The sequence below is a fragment of the Atractosteus spatula genome, chromosome 9 (assembly GCF_055471065.1).
Source record: "Atractosteus spatula isolate fAtrSpa1 chromosome 9, fAtrSpa1.hap1, whole genome shotgun sequence".
Classification (NCBI taxonomy): domain Eukaryota; kingdom Metazoa; phylum Chordata; class Actinopteri; order Semionotiformes; family Lepisosteidae; genus Atractosteus; species Atractosteus spatula.
The window spans coordinates 42274183-42293714 of record NC_142714.1 but is presented as its reverse complement, the minus strand read 5'-3'; the positions used below and the strand labels follow the sequence as shown (position 1 = coordinate 42293714).

The following is a 19532-nucleotide window of genomic DNA, read 5'->3' as shown; positions in this document are numbered from 1 at the left end:
TGAAGAGTGTAGGTGAGGCATTTGTCAGAGGGACTTCAGGCTTTAGATCCTGTTGAGAGAAAGGGTATCAAGCTGGAGCTCATTATTAGAAAGGACATGCATCTAATGGCAGACATTGCTTTGCTATTAAGCACTTTCCTGTACAGATGCTGGGCAGAAGTCCTTCATGGACTAGTAATTCATGTCAAAGAGTATTATCTTTACTGTAATGTTAAGCAGATTAAGAGTAAATGGCTCCATGAATGCTGGTACACATTTATAGAGATGGCATGATTTAAGATTTTCCCCTTGTAAGGAGAGCATATAAAGACACACAGTCTCTGTTCTCTGCTCTTCCACAGGGTTCAGACAGGCAAGTTGTCAGAGTTCTTGACAACGTCCTGCTGTGCTCACCTCAGCTTCATGGACCCCAAACATGTCGGTAAGGCGCTTTACTCTAGCGACGCCAATGACGACAGCGGCGACTTTGTCACACAGCCCAGCAGTGACTTGCGTTCAGCAGACGCCCTGCATGCTTTTCACTGTGCAGATGATGGTAAGGATGAGCGCACCAATCAAGGGCATTTTCACATCTGTTTTTTACAGCTGTCCATTAACACAGCCTTTTGGCCAAAACAAGCAGCAAAACCTCTGCATCCCCTGGTTACCCTGAATAATTTTGATCATTTTTAATTATTTTACATAGTGCTTCACGATACATTGTCTTAAGGCACTGTACAATAAACCTACTGTATAAACAAAATAGACAGGCATTCACAAATTAAATCAGCAGAGTAAATCACATGTACAGTATGTAGGGAGTAAACAGTTTGCTGATATAGACTGGAGCCTTTGGCGATGAACACTGGTCTTTTGAATCTTATTCTGAACACTCAGTAAGCCAGTACATGGAACCTAAAACAGGTGATATATGCACATGCATTTCCATTCAGACATGGTTGTCATCTTACAGTAGGGTAATGACTTCGTCATTATTTTCTTGGCCTATGACTTACCCCAGAGAAGAAACGGTACGCTCCTACAGATCCTTGATCATAATTTTATCTCTAGGCACATGATTTCTTTGTTCCTGGTAGAGTGAGCACAGTAATAATCAAGTCAACAAACTTGAAAGCTGGATAAATATTGATAACTATTATCAGAATCACAGAATCCCAAAGTTTTCTTCAGTTGTTTACAGTAACATAACAGAACTATTAGTACATGAGCCCAGCCTTTTACAAAACTATGAAAAAGATCTAAAACATGTAAATGAGGCAAGATTACCAAAAAGAAAAAGGAAAACCTTTTTATTATAAATTGAAAGACCCCACTCTGGACAAGACTACTTCCTAAACAAATGCTAACCAATACAGGAACCTTTCTCCTTAGTGCAAAGAATGGATCACAGTACAAGAGAACAATTTTTCTTCTGGATAGCAGAAAAATAAATAAAAGAAATAACAAAAACAATTAAAATGAAGTAACAAATAATTAACAGTCCCTTACCTAAAGCCTGTTACCAGTGCCTTCAATACTCACATTACTTTTTTTCTGTAAATTCCAAGGAGGAACCTTTTCAAATACAATTTCTATTTTTCCACTCTTACACCTTCACTTTCTTCCCTGAAGAGTGTCTGGAGTCTTGTACAGAATTGGTGCCCACTTCTTTACTGTGCCATCACCAAAAAGGTTGGTTTGATGTCCTGTCCCAGAATGATCTGGTCAATGTTAAATATTAGTGTGGACTCTGGACATTGTGGCTGGTTCAATTGAAAAAGTCAGATAAAGGGCAGCTGTAGAGCTCTACATGGCCTGACCAAGAAGGCCCATGTCTTACCTTAAAGATGAGAGATATTGAAAGTTGTACTTAAACACTCATTACCCTTTCGCACAGAACATTATTTACTTTGTGAATCATTTAGATTTTAGTTTTGAGCTATGTATCCACAACATTAGGCAGCGTATACTTGTTCGAAAAAACATCTTCAAACAAAACACACTTGTCCTAGGCACAGGTTGTAGAATTCCATCCCAAAGTCTGCAGCTCCAGACCCGACTCTGTTCTAACCATCAAAATGCATTTAAAATTAATAATGCTGTGTTAAAAATTAACTTGATGACCAAACTTTAGTTTTTAGTTATGGGGGAAAAAATTGACTTTTACTAAAACAAAAACATACAATTTGTGGCCGTGTAAGTGGTGTGGGTCATTTCTGTTTTTGTTTTTCCCCCAACTAGATACTGGTGCTAACTCCCATCTTGTCCTTTTGTTACAACAGTGGCATCCTAAACTCGCCCTGGCTTCTTTGTCCCCACAACCTTGCCATCATTGCATGGTGTGAACTTCAGCCCAGTTGTTTGCTTCTGTTGCCTCGCCCGTGCTGAGCTTACGCCTGCAGCCTGTGGCTGTTCCAGCTCTCTGAGAGCACTGTCTTATTAGTGGAGGTTGTCCCTGAGTGGGCATTAACAGTGCTTTAACACAACACTCACAGACAGCTTTCCTGCTGTAATCCTTTCTCGCCTGTGGTAGTGAGTCTCAGAATGAATATAACGTTGAGTTTGTTCGTATTCGTTGGAGTTGTTTGTTAATCTGTGGAGCATGCTTATAGAGAGATTTCCAGGGGCCTGCTCACACTCTACAGTTGACACCTGTTGGTGAAAGCCTGAGGCGAAGGCTCTGTCCTTTACCACAGCATTTCATATGCAGTTGATTTAACTGTTAAACACTCAGTGCGCCTCTGATAGCTGATATTTTGCTTTGCTGCTGTTGCATGCTCAGCGACCATGTGACTCCTGTGTGATTTTGTTTTTCTCCCCATCAGTCATTAGCTGTACTAACTGTCCGAAAGCCTGTGTTAAAAACTTCAAAGCTGAAAAAGGGAAAAGGGCTGGAGGTTTGTGTAGACTGTTAGTTAGTTTTGCTTAATACATCCCTCTTGCAGTACCACAGCTGATGAGTGAGAAACAAACCGTTAGAATTAAACGGAGAACTCTGGGGGGAAATTCTCTGAGGTTTTCCCTATTAGTATAACTTAGCTCTTAACTTTTGGCAGCACAGAAACATACAGACTGCTTGTCCAGGGACAGGGATTCCTTGGGTTTAATGCTATTATTGAGGGCAGGATAGGGTTAGGTTGTGTCCCAGTTCATTTATTATGGACTTTGCTGTCCAGTGGAAATACAGATCTAGGCAATTGGAAATGTGCAGTTTTTCTTGCCGTGTGGTTGACCGGTGAAGAAGAATCATCAACAAGGCATTTCAAGTTGTGAAAATGGGTTCCTGATAAAAGACATGTACTGGGGGAGTGCCTTAGCAGTTTCTGACTCCTGGCTGCTTCTCCCAGACGAGTGCGACGATCTGACCCAGTATCTGGACCACCTGCTGGAGAGCACAGCCCCCAAACCCACTCCCTCGCCCAGCACGCCCAAGGGGGGGCTCGTCCGTTTCCGCGCAGTGGCCCACCAGACGCGAGACATGGTGTCCCTCATGAACAAGGCCAAGGGCCTCGACATACAGAGTGAGCCTCCCGTCATCCGCGGTCTGCGAGAGTGAGCGAGAGCCCGAGGGGAGTGAGTGTGGGAGTGAGCGAGAGCCCGAGGGGAGTGAGTGTGGGAGTGAGCGAGAGCCCGAGGGGAGTGAGTGCGAGAGTGAGCGAGAGCCCGAGGGGAGTGAACGTGGGAGTGAGTGAGAGCTAGGAGTGAGTGTGGGAGTGGGAGTGAGCGAGAGCCCGAGGGGAGTGAGTGTGGGAGTGAACGAGAGCCCGAGGGGAGTGAGCGTGGGAGTGGGAGTGAGAGTGAGCGAGAGCCCGAGGGGAGTGAGCGTGGGAGTGAGCGAGAGCCCGAGGGGAGTGAGCGTGGGAGTGGGAGTGAGAGTGAGCGAGAGCCCGAGGGGAGTGAGCGTGGGAGTGGGAGTGAGAGTGAGCGAGAGCCCGAGGGGAGTGAGCTTGGGAGTGAGCGAGAGCCCGAGGGGAGTGAGCGTGGGAGTGAGCGAGAGCCCGAGGGGAGTGAGCGTGGGAGTGGGAGTGAGAGTGAGCGAAAGCCCGAGGGGAGTGAGCGTGGGAGTGAGCTTGGGAGTGAGCGAGAGCCCGAGGGGAGTGAGCGTGGGAGTGAGCGAGAGCCCGAGGGGAGTGAGCGTGAGAGTGAGCGAGAGCCCGAGGGGAGTGAGCGTGGGAGTGAGCTTGGGAGTGAGCGAGAGCCCGAGGGGAGTGAGCGTGGGAGTGAGCGAGAGCCCGAGGGGAGTGAGCGTGAGAGTGAGCGAGAGCCCGAGGGGAGTGAGCGTGGGAGTGAGCGAGAGCCCGAGGGGAGTGAGTGTGGGAGTGAGTGTGGGAGTGAGTGAGAGCCCGAGGGGAGTGAGCGTGGGAGTGAGTGAGAGCCCGAGGGGAGTGAGCGTGAGCCCGAGGGGAGTGAGCGTGGGAGTGAGAGTAAGCGAGAGCCCGAGGGGAGTGAGCGTGGGAGTGAGAGCTAGGAGTGAGTGTGGGAGTGGGAGTGAGCGAGAGCCCGAGGGGAGTGAGTGTGGGAGTGAGTGAGAGCCCGAGGGGAGTGAGCGTGGGAGTGAGTGAGAGCCCGAGGGGAGTGAGCGTGGGAGTGAGAGTGAGCGAGAGCCCGAGGGGAGTGAGCGTGGCAGTGAGAGTGAGAGAGAGCTCAAGTGGAGTGAGTGTGGCAGTGAGAGTGAGCAGGAGCCCGAGGGGAGTGAGTGTGGGAGTGAGCCATTGAGTGAGCCAGTGGCCTGCAGAAGGCTATCAGAATAAGGTCACATGTTTACTGCTTTATAATAGTTCTTCTTTCCAAGAGAGGTCCTCTGCTGTAGGTGAAAGATACCTCATTACTCACATCAATGCTTTGTATTGATTTACTTGCAAACAAAAATTGCAAGGTACAGGCACAGTTTGGAATGAGAATGAATTCTCTGATTTATTTCTGTCTGGTCCCTGACAAAGAGAGCCCTCGTGAAGTGCCTGTTAATGAATGAACGAATTGGGCCAATGTTTTAGTGGCTGGATGTAGGGCGGTTTAAAAACTTATAAGAATGCATTTGAACTTTCTGACCTGGTACCTTTTAAGAAAAAGTCTCAATCTTATCTTGAACTGCATAGACTTCTGAAGCTATTGGATTATGCAGAAGCATCCAATTATTTATTATTTTGTCAAATAATTGTTTTAAAATAATTGCTATTAATTATGGCCTTTCTATTACAGAAAAGCACACTCTGGCCTTGTGGCTGCTAACATGAACCATTCTCTTTGTTCCAGATGTGCACATGTTCCTTCCTACTAAGCTATTCCACGCTCCCCAACCCTCTCTCAATCTCCTGGAGTCCCCACTGTCCAGCGACACCAAGGTACGCACCACACTGCCTCACATGCTTGGGCGATCCTGCTGGAGCCTCTGTTCCTTATCGGGCTGGAGCTTTTCCCAGTTTTGTAGCATTGGTTCAGCCGAGAGGCCTCTGTCAGTATTTGTCCTCCCAGTTGTGCTCGAGCAATCAGGGCAGAGTTTCCTGCTCAAGAATACAGTGCAGGTGTCTGAATGAAGGTCTTGTCCAGTGCCTATATTACTACATTACATGACTTAAAACAGGGCTTTCAAATCCTGGACCTGGACGGCCAGTGTGTATGGATTTTCACTTTAACTCGGTTCTTAACAAGCTAAACTTCCCACTTATATTCCAGAAGGCTAAAGCATTCCACGGTTCCCAAGATCAGTTTTTCTGTGTGTGCTGCATTCTGTGCTTGGTCTGGTGGAACTTCTTTATCTTCGTCTCAATGGTTCCTGTACTGATGGAGTAGGGCCACTGGCTGGCGGAGTGAAACGCCAATCGTCTGCTCATCTCCCCCTCCAGGGCCCTCGGGTTGTGACCTCAGAGATGTGTCTGCCCCGAGACTCAGCGGGGGAGATCGACTGCCAGGCTCTGGTGGAACAGCTGCGAGAGTGTCCCTCCCTCCAGGACCAGGCCGACATCCTGTACATCCTATTCAACAAGAAGTGAGCCTCTCGTGCCTTGAGCAATGAGCAATGTCATTCTTCAGACGGGTATATCCAAGCGTTCACCATTATAATGTCATGTAATCTCTTCACAAACATGAAAAGAAGCAGTAATAATAAATAAATAATTTGCAATTCATTATACAGGACATAGGGTATACAGCTTCAGGAAAGCGAGATCTTTAGCCAAGTCCTTTTCAAACTTGTTTTTGATTAAACCTTTATAACCCCAGGATTTTATATCTGAGGTGGATTTTAGAAAAATATTTGCCTTCTACAATACGATGTACAACTAAATGGTGTATATTCATGTCCATAATAGCTAATTATGTTTAACTACACGTCCACTCTTTAAAAAAAACATGCATCACAATTGTTTGCTACATTTAAGTTTTCTTTTGCTGGTAAATTTAAGACAGTATGGGATTTTAGGTTATGCTTAAAATGGGGTGGCAGCTGGGGTGGCAACACCTCAGGCTACACCCCTGCCCGCTAGATGCCAGTTTTAAGCTGCATTTAGTGGCACATTACTGCATCCCGAAGAGTAAATACAGGCTGGTAAAGCAGGTGTGTGGTTTAGTTGTGTACTATTAGTATCACACAAGGTTGTAGGGTCCATTGACAAAGCCGTGTTTTTGTACGTGTCTGTTCCCACGAGTGGGGTCTCTCCTCTCAGTCAGCTTGGAGAATAGTTTCTAGAAACTTTTTGGGTTGGGGAAAAGTCTGTCACAGTGGAATAATCTGAGTAGAAAAATGTGAAATATCTCAATGGTTAGGAGATATAAGATCCAAAAATGAGTCCTGCCCCTAGTGACATTCCATCCCCGTGAAGCAGAATGGTCAGACGTGTAGATCTATTGCTGTGCTCTTCAGTGGCTCAGGCCCTCCCATGCCACAGTGTCATGCTGCGTTGTCTCTCAGGGGCGCAGACTGGGATACGCAGCTCTACAGCCCGGGCGCCACGGTCCAGAACCTGCTGGTTGAACTGTACACCAAGGCTGGCACAGTGCGTCAGTGGGGTCTCATCCGCATGACCTCCGGCATGCTGAAGAAGAAGGTGGAGGGGCTGGATGAGGTAATCTCAGCAGGCCTCCAAAACATATTAGAAGAGCAAAGTCAAAACCACTACTTGTGCTTTGCAGTCTAGATGTGCTCATTGATTTGATTCAGAAATCCAATGTAACCCACATTTTGTTTTTGGATAGTTCCATGCATCCATGTGATCATACTAGAACAAAACCTGTGTTCAACCTGTTTCAAAGATTGTAAGTATTGGGCAACACTGAGATTCGTGAATCAGTGTTAAAGTCCCTGTTTGGTTGCATATCCCTCTGCACCAATAACTCCAAAAAAATATACCACCCACTTAGCTCATTTTTTTTTTTCTTTTGACGAACTCCTGAGTTGCATTGGCTGGGTGTTTTTGGTCATTGTTGTGCTACATGTTGAAGCACCACTCGACTAACGCAAGCTGATAAAGTGTTTCTGTAAACTTCACAATTCATTCTGCTGCTGCCATCATCAGTTACGTCATAGTTCACGACAAGTGAGTCAGTTCCAGGTCATGGCTTGACCCCCACTATCATTCACAGTTCTTTGGAAGTTCCTTTTGTTGTTCCTTTCTTTTCTCTGAACTTCCTTTATTTTGGCGATGGTTTATCTCGGTCTTCTGTGCCCATAAAACTTTGTTCCAAAACTCCTTTTTGTGCTTCAGAAAAAAATCTGCAGCATGGTGGAGATAATGTCATGGTGGTCTGGGTGTGCATGGCTACCTCAGTAACGCAGCCCTCCTTTATATCGGTGATGTGGCGAACGATGGCAGCAGTAGGGTGAACTTTCAGAAAAGCCAGACATGGAGAATAAGATAAAAAAAAAAGGATTTGCTGTAGGATATGAAGTGGGCAGAGCTAAATTTGCAACTGCACAATGTCATATCATTCTAATTACTCACATCAGGTAAAACTTGGATAGGGTACCTATTTGACTCATTGTGAAAAGGATTTTGTTCTTTCTCATGGATTCAAATTCTGCTTTCAAATGCCATATGGCTCCTATCTTGGGGGAAAAAAAGTGGGGAAGAACGGTGCAGTATGAAAGACTGGTTCTGTTGGTTGCAGGCCTGCTCAGATCTCCTGGCACACCAAAAGCACCTCACCGTGGGTCTGCCCCCTGAGCCCCGCGAGAAGACCATCGTAGCGTAAGTGTTACAATCCTGCAGTACAGCACTGCACGATAGAATCTGTCAGTGCAGTGCTTTCGGTGAGCAACACGATGAGAACCTCACTTTTGAAGTGGAGGTCTGAGGATATAAATATGGAGTTTTTGAGAACAGAAGGCACCAAATTGCCCAAAGTAAAAGCTTGCTTCATTGAATTCGTCTAATACTTGTTTTAGTCTTATCCAGTTAGTTGTCAGTTCTGCTTTGGTGGTTACCTTTTCCTTCTCAGGAAATACCCTTCTGCCTGGGAGCAGTCCAAAATGTATGGCGTTTCCATGTGGTTTTCTAAGAACAGGCTTGCTGGTCTTATCTTCCCACAGGCCCTTGCCTCCTGATGTGCTGATGAAACTAATTGATGAAGCGAGTGACCAGAGCATCACCATAGCCGTGCTGACTCAGGTCAGTGGCCACAGGGGGGAGCTGTCCATCCACGCACTCCTTGTGCTTCTTATCTGTGGGACTTTCAGGGTTAGACATGGGATGACAAGGAACAAAGCCACTCACACCTGTTATCAGTAGCAAAACAATATTAGCAGCAAGTTGATATAAACTAAGGGTGCCCTCTGCTGGACTTTGTACGATGCAAGTCAGTTCCCTTTTTCAGGAGAGATGAAAGAAGGTCTTTGTGGGTTAGTCTTTCGTGTTCCCAAAATAGCAATAGTTCCGATATGTGGCTGTGTTCTACAGTTCTAATAAACAAGAAAATATTAGTCAGTTTCGTCCCTTTCTGTATGCGTATGTAGAAGTGCCAGTTCTTACAGAAGGCATGAGGGAAATGTCACATTGGAGCAGAGGTGTTGCTCCAGCGGGTGTTAAGTTCAAGAAAACGTCTGTGTTAACTGAAAAAGATGGTCTGATTATGGCAAATCAAGGGCTTGTGCCATACTTGTGTAAAACAAAATAATCATAGTGATTGGAATAAATGAACTGGAAAGTCCCTTTCACAGAGGCTCCTTGTGCTGACCTGTAGTCAGTGCTGAAATATTAACTAAGCAATGTCATACTGCTGCTTTTATTAAAGACACCAAACAAGTAGTTGGGAACTGGACACTTTGATGGTATGACTTTGATGGTGTTACCATGAAAAACACAAATCAAATAGGTCAGGCTAATACAGATGATGCAGAAATGAAGGCAAAGTGGACACTTTCAGTCTGTTAGTGGGTGCTCATTTTAATACAGCCCACTTGCATGGTCAGCGGGAATAAAGACGTTGGAGTTGAGGATGCTCATGGTCAGTAGTCAGGGCGCACTCAGGCTGTTGGGGCAGAATCGGAACTGATGGACAAGACTGATCATCCCTCTGCTGACAGGAGATTATGGTGTACCTGGCGATGAACATCAGGACCCAGCCCTCCCTCTTCAGCGAGATGTTCCGCCTGCGGATCGGGCTCATCATCCAAGTCATGGCCACCGAGCTCGCCCACTCGCTCAACTGTTCAGGTACTGGCATTGACTGACTGTCACGGACGCTGAGATGATGTTTTTCCAGTGGAGTGGCCTTTGCCATTGCCATCTTCCCACGTAGGTGGGAAGAGCCCTGGGTTTTCTTTCCATTCCTTCCCATTTGAGTGGTGACCACACCAGTTTTGCTTAGCTTCTCATCTCACACGGTCGGTGTCTTGAGGTACAACAGCCACTGGCTGCTGTTTCCTCCGTGCAGTGGTTGTGTGTCGGTGGTGGTGGGGAGGAGCTGAAACGAGCCAGAGTGTAATGGGAAATGCATTGATCATCTGTCTCCCCGTGTTCCAGGTGAAGAGGCCACAGAGAGTCTGATGAACCTCAGCCCCTCCGAGCTGAAGAACCTGCTCCATCACATCCTGAGCGGGAAGGAGTTTGGGGTGGAGAAAAGCGGTCAGTAACCCCAGGAGCTCAGGGACACCCCACTGTCACTCAGTGTCCCCTCTTTGAACTGCATTCGGGTTTAGGGACCTTTTCCTGATTCTTTAGCTGTCATCAGCTGAGCTCAGGGAGAAAGGCTGCAGGATCCAGGATATTGCTGACTCAGTGTCTCAGCTGTCGAATTTTGCAGACAGATAAAAGATTGAGATACATGTAACTACTGCAGTTTAAACTTCCATTAACCCATCCTTCCACCTATTTTCATCAGAATTCCACCTGAATCTGAGTGCATAGGTCTCACTTCCCAGTGTTGTAGAGCTTCATTAAGGGTGTGTTCAAAAGGCATAGCACTACATAATGTATCATGAGCCCAGAGTGCTTTATAAGATTAGCTTACAGTCAGAGGAGCAGTCTCCATACGTTTCCGGTGATGGTGTCCAATTTTCCAAAAAATATGTCATCAGCATAACTCAACCTAGGATTATAGGACACTTTAGACTTGTTTCACCTTCTCTTTGGTCCTCATTTTGATTTCTGCAGTGTTGCTAATGCCATCAGACCACTTCATTTTCATTTTTAAATCCTCTGCTTGACCCTTATGCTTTTCGGTGTTAGTTCTTGTTTCCACCACAGTTCAATGCTCTGCTTCGTTGAACACACCCAGATTTATTCCAACAGACCTTTGCCAAGGTAGCCCTGTGGAGTCTCTGCCTGTCTCCAGGGGCGTAAGGCACTGTGCTTGTTTTGCAGTCCGCTCTGTGGATTCGGCGGTCAGCACGGCCATCTCAATACACGAGGTGGGCAACGTGGGGGCCACCAAGAGCGAGAGGGTGGGCATCAACAAGCTGAAGAGCGACATGAAACAGGTAGATCCAGAGATCCTCTTGCAAAAAGCACCTCGTTACTCTGCACTGAATGAGTTGTACACTGCCCTATCCACATAGTAGAGGATAGTTCTAACAACAGGTCAGTTCCCAGCTAATGGTCCACTTACAGCAACAATCTGGATTTCCCTGAAAGTCTCCCATCCCAGCATTGGCCTTGCTGAGCTTCCAAGACCCCACAAAACAGAGGTACAAGGTGTTAACACTGACATCTCTGGGGAGTTGATAGCAAGCTTCATGAATGAGGAACACATCATCCAAGGACTGAGATCTGTGCATGGGAACACCGTGCCTTCACAAAGTCTCAGTTCATGAAAAACTTTAAGGTACTGAAGCTACGTTAGAGCGATTTCATAAAAACTCCATGGTATACCCAATCCAGGTATGTGAACTGTGGGGAGATAAATACTGTAAAATGTGTGAGGCTCTAATCTAGCTAATAACACATAAATAATACCAGGATTTACCATAGCAAATGCAACCTCCATTGGTGTTTATTGCAAGCATTTTACACCAGTGGCAAGTATGGAGAAAGAACTCAGGTGAAGCTCACGGTAAAGTACCCAACTACCCTGCTGGCCTACTGCTGGTTTACTGTGGTAAACTGGCACCAGGGTGGGCATTGCAGATATGCCACTCCGGCTGCGTGCGTGATGTTTAAACATCTGGTTCTGTTTTGCTTTGCAGATGGAGGAGCGTAGGTTGTCATTGTTCGGGACACGTAAGGTGATTGGTCTGATACGGCCTGGCTAGTAATTCACCTGGCCTCTTACAGCAGGCTGTGCTGAACTCCAGGCTGACTGCTCTTCTGTAGTTCTTCTTGTAGTCCCGCAGGCTCTGGCTGCGAACTGCAGTTGGAGAAAAGCAGGCTTTGATCTCCTACGTCGCTAGTGCGAGGGGCGAGGGTGAGGATGAGCAGTGAGCGAAAGACTTCAGCACAGCCCCTGGTGCAGTGCCATACATCACCTGGGGTGGAGGTTTGCATGCACCACTCCACTGGCTCAGCTGGGCAGGGAAATGACTAAAACCACATCTTCCTCACTTTCTCAGTTAATTTTGCCGCTGGATTCTCGGATAATTGTTCCTTTAGTGCTTGGCAGGTTGTGACAAACAGGTTTTATAGCAATGATGGAAGAACAATGATGCTGCATTCCTAACTATCCAGACCTAATCCATGTGCCTTATTCACATTGCCCTTGAAGCACTGGTCCTCAGGCTCATCTGGTTACATCTACAGTATTTGAGCCTAGGCTTTAACAATGAAGGCTTTAAGATCTGCTGCCTGTAACAATTATGCCGCCTGTACTTTTGTAATGTTTTAATTAATTCAGCAGCTGAAATGTGTGATCTGGCATTTTAATTGCTTAATAATGCTCCGTGATATCAGGAGGCTTGCTTTATCTGTCTACAGCACAAACCTAAAGATCTAAACACTGCCAGCTCTGCAGAGGATAGAAGTCAGTCCTTTCAGTATTATTGATCTCGAGTAAGGCGAACGTGATCCCTCTTTTTTCAAATTATCTGACAAATATCTGACATACGCGATTCGCCAAAGTGCTTCCCACTGTTTAGAGTAAAGCCGAATGCGCTATTTTCTACTGAGGTTAGAAAGACCTTTTCATCACAGCAGGGTTTCAATCTGACACCACTGAAACATTCTACAGATGCAGCCCCTTAACACTCTTCCATTTTCAGGTCAGTCACATCAGTGAGGAGAGTACAGTTCATTCGGCAAATTAGCTCCCAAATCAATGAGAAAGGTTGGCTCTGTGCTAGCTTGGGAGTGTTTAGAAATCCCAAATAGCCTTTCGGAGAGCCTGTGCTGTACTGTTGGTGTTTATTTTTTAAGATTCCTTTCTGTTTTGCAGCCTTCCACTGCACAGCCGTCCGACCTGGATTACAGTGAATCCACAGTAAGAGTCCTTGAGATCTTGTTCTGTGGCAAAGGGGTGGACCATCACTGAGCTGGAAAGGCTATGGTAACACTGGGCTCCAGGGATGTGTTTTGGACTGTTCAGACTGCACTCTCTGGAAGGAAGGGAACAGCTGCTGATGGGCGGTAATGTAGCTCATCAGCGGATGAAGTGCTGGCTGAAATGCTGGCAGTCTGTTGCATTGGGCTCCACTCAAAATGGAGCACCTGGAGATGTGGAAAATGTGATTGTCGCTCCTTCTGGGTAACGTTTTTAAATATTTGATTTCTATGAGCCCAAAAGTTAACGGTAGTTTCTGTAAGCCATTTTTTTGTTGGCTGTAGCTCAATCAAACGAATGCAGCCACTAAAGAAAAGGGCTTTAACAGGGGTAGTAGAATTGAGCTCTGGTGGACATGGGCCTGGGAAAATTATATTGGGCCCATGTTAAAAAAAAACATATTAGAACCAGAATGTCTTCCAGGCAGTGTTCCGAAACGGGGGACAAATCGGTAGCTTTGTCTTAAACAACAAGTCAAGAAACGTGATTTAGCTTGTGTGAAAATATCAGTCTGGAAACTACAATTTAGAATTTTCAGAACTGCCCTGCGAAAGCCAGAGAAAGCGACCACCGCAATGGCCCTGTTTTATATCTTTGCGTTTCTAGAAATCAGGCGGTTTGGCCATTGAGAGCTTTCCCCAAGAGCCCTTTGGGCCTACGGCCCGGGACATTCGCCAGGGCCAGTGGCTTCGCCGAAGGAGGCTGGACGGAGCTCTGAACAGAGTGCCGGTGGGCTTCTACCAGAAGGTTTGGAAAATCCTGCAGAAGGTGAGTCTGCCCTGTCGCCCGGTGTGGCAGCTGAGAGCTGGAGTGGCCCTGCATGGGCCAGAGAACTGTGTCAACGCCTGTTTCAGTTCAGAGGTGTTTGTTGTCGGCACACACTTCAGAACCAAACCTTGTCCTTCGCAGGGGGGACAAAACCGAAGCCTTCGTATTTAGGATCACCTTTTCTTCAGTTGACCATTTTTTGAGAAATGCATCTTAGTACATAAACAGTAACCTGTAAAGTAATTTGCTGTCAATAATTTACTATCAATGCAGACATCAGAGCTGAACACTAGATCTGTTAGCAACACATAGTCAATATGTTTAAGTAGGTAGCTATGTCAGCATGCGTAGGCTGCAAAGGAACAAGTAAAGGTTTGTTCCATGCTGAAAAGAGAAGAGGCACAATGTTTCGTTTACTCCAGCACACCTGAAGAAGGCTCCACAGCGGAAAGGTTATGTCTTTTTTCTTTTCAGCATGGAATAAACCACATAGTCAATATTACCTCTTGATGAACAGTTGTCATCTTTTTGTAATTTCATATTTCAAACCTGGGCAGAGTGGTGGCATAGTGGTTGCTATCTGTGTGGAGTTTGTATGTTCTCACCATGTTTGCATGGGTTTCCTCCCACAGAAGACGTGCTGGTAGGTTAATTGGCTTCTGGGAAACTTGTCCCTAGGTGTTAGTGTGTGCATGTTTGTGTCTGTTTACCCTGCGAAGGAAAACCCAGACAAGCTTTAACAAGCCTCCTGTCCAGGGTGTATCCCACCTTCCTCTTTGGATAGCCTCCTGCTCTCCCACAACCCTGTACTGGATAAAGAAGTTAGAAAATGGATGGATGGATATTTCAAACTCGTATCCGCCTGGAGTCAGCTTGAACCCAGGTAGAATCAATTTGTGCTTTTACACAGCTCAATCACACATGATGGTGTCTTTCATTTCCTCAGTGTCACGGGCTGTCCATCGAAGGCTTTGTCCTCCCGTCGTCCACCACCAGAGAGGTAAAGCTCTTAGTGTTTAAATACTCAGAGGAAAATAAATTCCAGTTTGAGTGTGGAAAGGAACAGTTCTGACAGATGGTTCAGTGCTGCGTGGGCAGTTTCAGATTTCAGGCTTGTTAAGAGCGAAAGTGCTGAACCTTTTCAGCTCTCGAGCATGTTCGTGATCTGAGCGAAGGAAAGTAGCTGTTACTGGCAGCTCAGATAGCGGAGATGCTGGTTTGACAAACAGTAATTTTACAGTTGGTGCTGAATTAGGATTCTCTGTCAATTCTTTCTTAAACTTAGAATCCCTCCACATAATACAGTTAACTGAGGCTTTTTTTAAGTACCTATATTGCCATGAAACTAAAAAGCAACAGTTTTAATTGCAGTTTTATAAAAAACTGTGGTTTCTTTAATAGTTGCCTGATTTAAGTAGGTTGTAACTGTCAAACCCTCCTGTATGAACTGTTGGAGAAATTTTTCCACTTCCTCTTAAAAGACAGGAGTTCAAAGGAGTATTTATTTCATGCGCATGGGAGTGAAACACGCAGAGATGCTTGGTGTATTTTTCTCAAAGCAATTAAACTAGAACAGGCCTTTAATATTTTTCTGTTATCTATCACACTTCCCTGTGCTAATCAGATTGATAGCATTCAAAGATCATCTTCCTCTTCCCTATTTGCCAAAGACAACTTCTTTTTAATGCAGTTGGTTACTTAATTTCCCTATATAACACAGCATAGAATTACATAGTAGCCTTTGTCTCCAGCATTCTTCCATTCTGGTTCAAACCAGCTCTGTATGTCCATCCTTTAAAATACTTCAGCATCAGCAGAAAAAAGTATGTACAAAGTTCACAAACGGTACCTTGGGGATTGTTTGAGGAAACGACCGGCTTCCACCCCCTTTTCCAGATGACTCCGGGTGAGATCAAGTTCTCGGTGCACGTGGAGTCGGTGCTGAACCGCGTCCCCCAACCGGAGTACCGCCAGCTGCTGGTGGAGGCCATCTTGGTCCTGACCATGCTGGCGGACATGGATGTCCACAGCATGGGGGGCATCATCCACGTGGAGAAGATTGTCCACATCGCCAACGACATGTTCTACCACGACCAGGTCTGCCCAGGTCTTTTCCCTTGGGGTGGGGGATGAGTGCCAGTGGGAGGCTTACCGAAAGCGTGTCCAGCCATGTGATTCGGTGACGGCTCACTGTGGGAGTCGCACCCTGCAGCTGTTGTTCGAAATTTGCTCTCTCCCTCTCTCTCCCGTCTGCTGTCTCGTCTTCCCGAAGAGAATTACTAGCTGAACACAAGGGCCTGCTGCGAAAAATTCATTTAGTTAAATTCCCCTCACTTTTCTCCTTAAGCGTTCTTAGATTTTAGGTTTTTTTTAAATAAAACGGATGTGTACCAACTTTCACTGAAGAAGCCCATATTTGATACATTCAGTATTGCATAACTAATATCTGTTATGCAGCGAGAGGCTGGAAAACTCTGTGATTACAGATATTTCTTACGGATATATGATTTTCTGTTGTTTTCTGAATGCTCAGAAATTCATATTGATTTAAACTGATGCACATAATATAATTTGGAGAATTAGCTATTGAAGGATACAATGCTACCATTATCTAGAATACTAATTTTCAAAAAAGTGAAGCTTTGACTAAGCATGATCTGTTTGTAAAATGTCTCAAGCATTGAAACCATTTCTAAAGAGTTTGGACTATAATGCTTGATTGTTAGAAACTCAGAAATTGGTATAGCGATGCAGTAAGGGTATACCTACTGTATACAGTTTCCTTGCTTTGAATAATGCTTTGTGGATTTGGTTTTGCTGGTGAAAGTGTCTGAGTTCTCTGGGTATTGTGTTTCCTCTAAAGAGGCTTGTCTGGTCTTCATCTCTCCTCCACAGAGAGACCTGGGTGCAGATGACAACATTCTAGAGAAGGACCAGGCCACTGGCATCTGCAAGCTGCTGTACGACAGCGCTCCTAGTGGCCGTTTTGGCAGCATGACCTACCTCTCCAAGGCGGTGGCTACCTATGTACAGGACTTCCTGCCCAGCAGCACCTGTGCCATGCAGTGAGACTGCAGGGGGGGACACAGACGAGAGGACAGCCCTGCTCCTGAAGGACCCGTGGCCCTGCAGCTGTCTTTCAGTCATCAGCTGCTTAGCACTTGGATAAGAAGCTTAATTTGTTTCATGTAGCAAACCGTTGGCTCCATTAAGGAATTAAGAAATGGAGGAGTGAAGTGAAAACACCCCTCTGGTTCTGAGTGGTGCAGGCCCTTAACCTTAACCTGGTTCTCTGAAACCCCCTCAATTATGTGTGCCTTAGTAAGACTCTGCAGATAAGACATCAGGCTATCTACAGAAACACACTTTGGTGCATGAATGTATCCAACCTCAAACAATAATAGGCTATATTTTATGGGGGGCCTCCTTATCCTAGTGTACCAGGAATTTTCATTTTGGTTACTTTGTATGTCAGCATGAGTATGTAATATTTGAATGTAGGTTTACTTTCATCCAGCTATAGGATATGTAGTTGCAACTACATATTTTATTAAGTCAGCTATGTATCACCCTGTCATTTCATGTTCATGAATTAACTGTAAACCCTTCAATATGTGCTGTGGGTTAATTCTCTAATGGTCTGGGATGTGATCTGCCAATCCTGTGTAAATGTCTTCTGCACAGACCTGTGCACACTGCCCTTCACAAAGAAGCACTCTATTCTTGGAACAGTAACATTTTTAGCGCTACATGCCGACTTGTGTTACACTAATTTCCTTCCCCTGTGCACTTCCTGTTCCATGTTTCCAAACTCCTTTTAGAAGCTGTGTTCTCCAGAAGAGTATACTAACATGTTGTCAAGTGGTGCTTTTAGTATTAGCTGTAACCCAGAATATTTCTGAAGGGGACTATGAAACGAGGGAAAAATAAAGAGAAGAAATGTGGGCAGTGTAGCATCTGCATAAATGTAGTTTAAGATTTTCATCACAGAATTTGCATGACCCCATGCAGAGGTCGTAAAACTGGAGTTTTATGTGCTTTTTCTCCATGGTTCACACAGACAGGTTTAATTCATTTTCATTGTAGGAAGACGCGATCTTGTCAGCTGTGCACAAACGGGCAGATAGTCTTAGTGAAAAATCTTTTCTTCCCACATGTTTATATGTGGTTAAGCTTTTGAGGCATGAAAGCCTTGATCATTTTAAAAGCTGAAAAAATGACTAATCACTACAGAATTCTTGTCTTTTTTTACAATAACACTCTTAAAAGCCAAAGTAGATGTTTGTGTTCATGAATAGTTTTGGCTAATTGGGTGAAACGCGTGTTTTACAATACTAGCATGTCTTATTTTCTTACTTTCTGCTGTTTGCAACGATTACAGACTTGCAAATTAAAAAGAAAGCCTTAAAGCTGTTTTCAGGTGTATGTTTTTTGCTCATTTAAAGGGAGGAAAAAGGGAAATATTTTCAGAATTTTTAGGAAGTGATTTGAAAATGTTACATTTTTTCTCAATTCTTTTTAATTGTGGACTACAATAAACCCAGACAAAACCCTCTTTTATTTTGAATTACTTTTCAAAGTGTGGAGGGTAGAATATTCTTTGCAGTCTGTTTCTTTCTGATTGCACAAGAAACATTTAAAACATGATGTTATCCCACATTTAGTACTTCTGATTTCTGAACAAGCATATAAATGGTGAATGAATTTGTTTATTTTACCTTGTAACTTAACAGTTAAAACACATTTCTGGGAGAAAACATGGCAGTAATTAATCAAGATTTATTCAATCAATCAAGGTTTATTTATCAGTGCACAACATTACAGCATACAGCGGTGGTTGTCAGCAGTGAAATGCATTTTCCGCAAGCTCGCCAAATTGAGAACAGAATTTGATGGAAGGTTACAAGAAGAATACAATAAATTATACATTTACAAGATTACGCAATAATAAAAAACCGCTGGCGAGAAAAAAAATGCAGTGAACTGACTATTTATCAGTGGTTGTTTGGGTAATTGCTAGTGACTTCTGTGGCTGGCTGTTCAGCAGTCTTATTGCCCTGTTTTCAAATCAGGATAGAGATTCAATCACTTCTGGGATTTTTTTGTCCCAGTTGTATTTGTTCTGACAACAATGTTCTGCTGCAATTTCTAGCATTTGTGTTTGAAGATGGTGGGATTTGGTTGAGTGTGGCTGAAATCAATTTGAGGCTGTATTGGAAAAGTTGAAAATGATTAAGAAGCTTCTTCCTTGTTTATTTGATAACGTGCCATATTTCTCTTGTTTGGAAAAATCACTAGTGAAGTGGTACCCAAAACTGTCTGGTTCAATGTTCGTATTGTCAAAGGCTTTAAGTACGTGGTTGAGCTGTGTGAAATTGGCCTACCTGTGAAACTCACCAGTACTAAAGCAAGGTGATAGCATTCTTCTTATGTTCGATTAATTTTTAAACCATTTAAAACCTCACACTCCTCCAAAAGAGAAATAGATGTGCCTCTTGTCATTGTTTTTTGTTTAGGCCTTGGTGTCACAGACAGCACAGCAGCAGTGGCAGGACTCTCTCATTGAGGATGACATTTTTTGAACTCTGAAATCACAGTAATCAAATCCAATAAAACCTTCAGTATTAGGTCACTGAAAGTCTGTGGAAGAGATCTTAGGAACTGCTACTGCTCTCTGTCATCTTGTGAAGTATCCCGGTGTGTTTTATGTTGAAGAATGCACAATTTCACCTTTTGTTTTAACAGAAACAAAATGCTCATGCTGGAATGACTAAATTCAGGTGTCTAGTAGTTTGTTTTTTGCTGCTGCTTTTGAAAGCAGCTGAAGAAGGTTTATATTGCAGTGTTTGAAACCTTCTTGAAATAAAACTACAAAAGAATGA

The 19532-nt window shown here is 44.6% G+C and overlaps 1 protein-coding gene across 6 annotated transcripts in view; it reads left to right on the top strand.

Annotated features, from left to right (window-relative positions):
• The window catches only part of phka1a (phosphorylase kinase, alpha 1a (muscle)), a 37285-nt gene extending 17753 nt beyond the window's left edge, over nt 1-19532 (top strand). For 4 of the 6 annotated variants that reach the window (XM_088925156.1, XM_088925154.1, XM_088925155.1 and 1 more), the window contains 16 exons: nt 342-535; nt 3327-3500; nt 5233-5321; nt 5823-5965; nt 6887-7040; nt 8083-8162; nt 8504-8582; nt 9497-9626; nt 9936-10037; nt 10776-10891; nt 11597-11635; nt 12778-12822; nt 13489-13650; nt 14597-14650; nt 15547-15747; nt 16546-19532. In XM_088925156.1, coding sequence (XP_088781282.1) covers nt 342-535; nt 3327-3500; nt 5233-5321; nt 5823-5965; nt 6887-7040; nt 8083-8162; nt 8504-8582; nt 9497-9626; nt 9936-10037; nt 10776-10891; nt 11597-11635; nt 12778-12822; nt 13489-13650; nt 14597-14650; nt 15547-15747; nt 16546-16719 — 1936 coding nt within the window. In that variant the 3' untranslated portion in view covers nt 16720-19532. The remainder of the gene's footprint in view (nt 1-341; nt 536-3326; nt 3501-5232; nt 5322-5822; nt 5966-6886; nt 7041-8082; nt 8163-8503; nt 8583-9496; nt 9627-9935; nt 10038-10775; nt 10892-11596; nt 11636-12777; nt 12823-13488; nt 13651-14596; nt 14651-15546; nt 15748-16545) is intronic. The other 2 variants (XM_088925158.1, XM_088925157.1) reach the window with 2 other exon arrangements.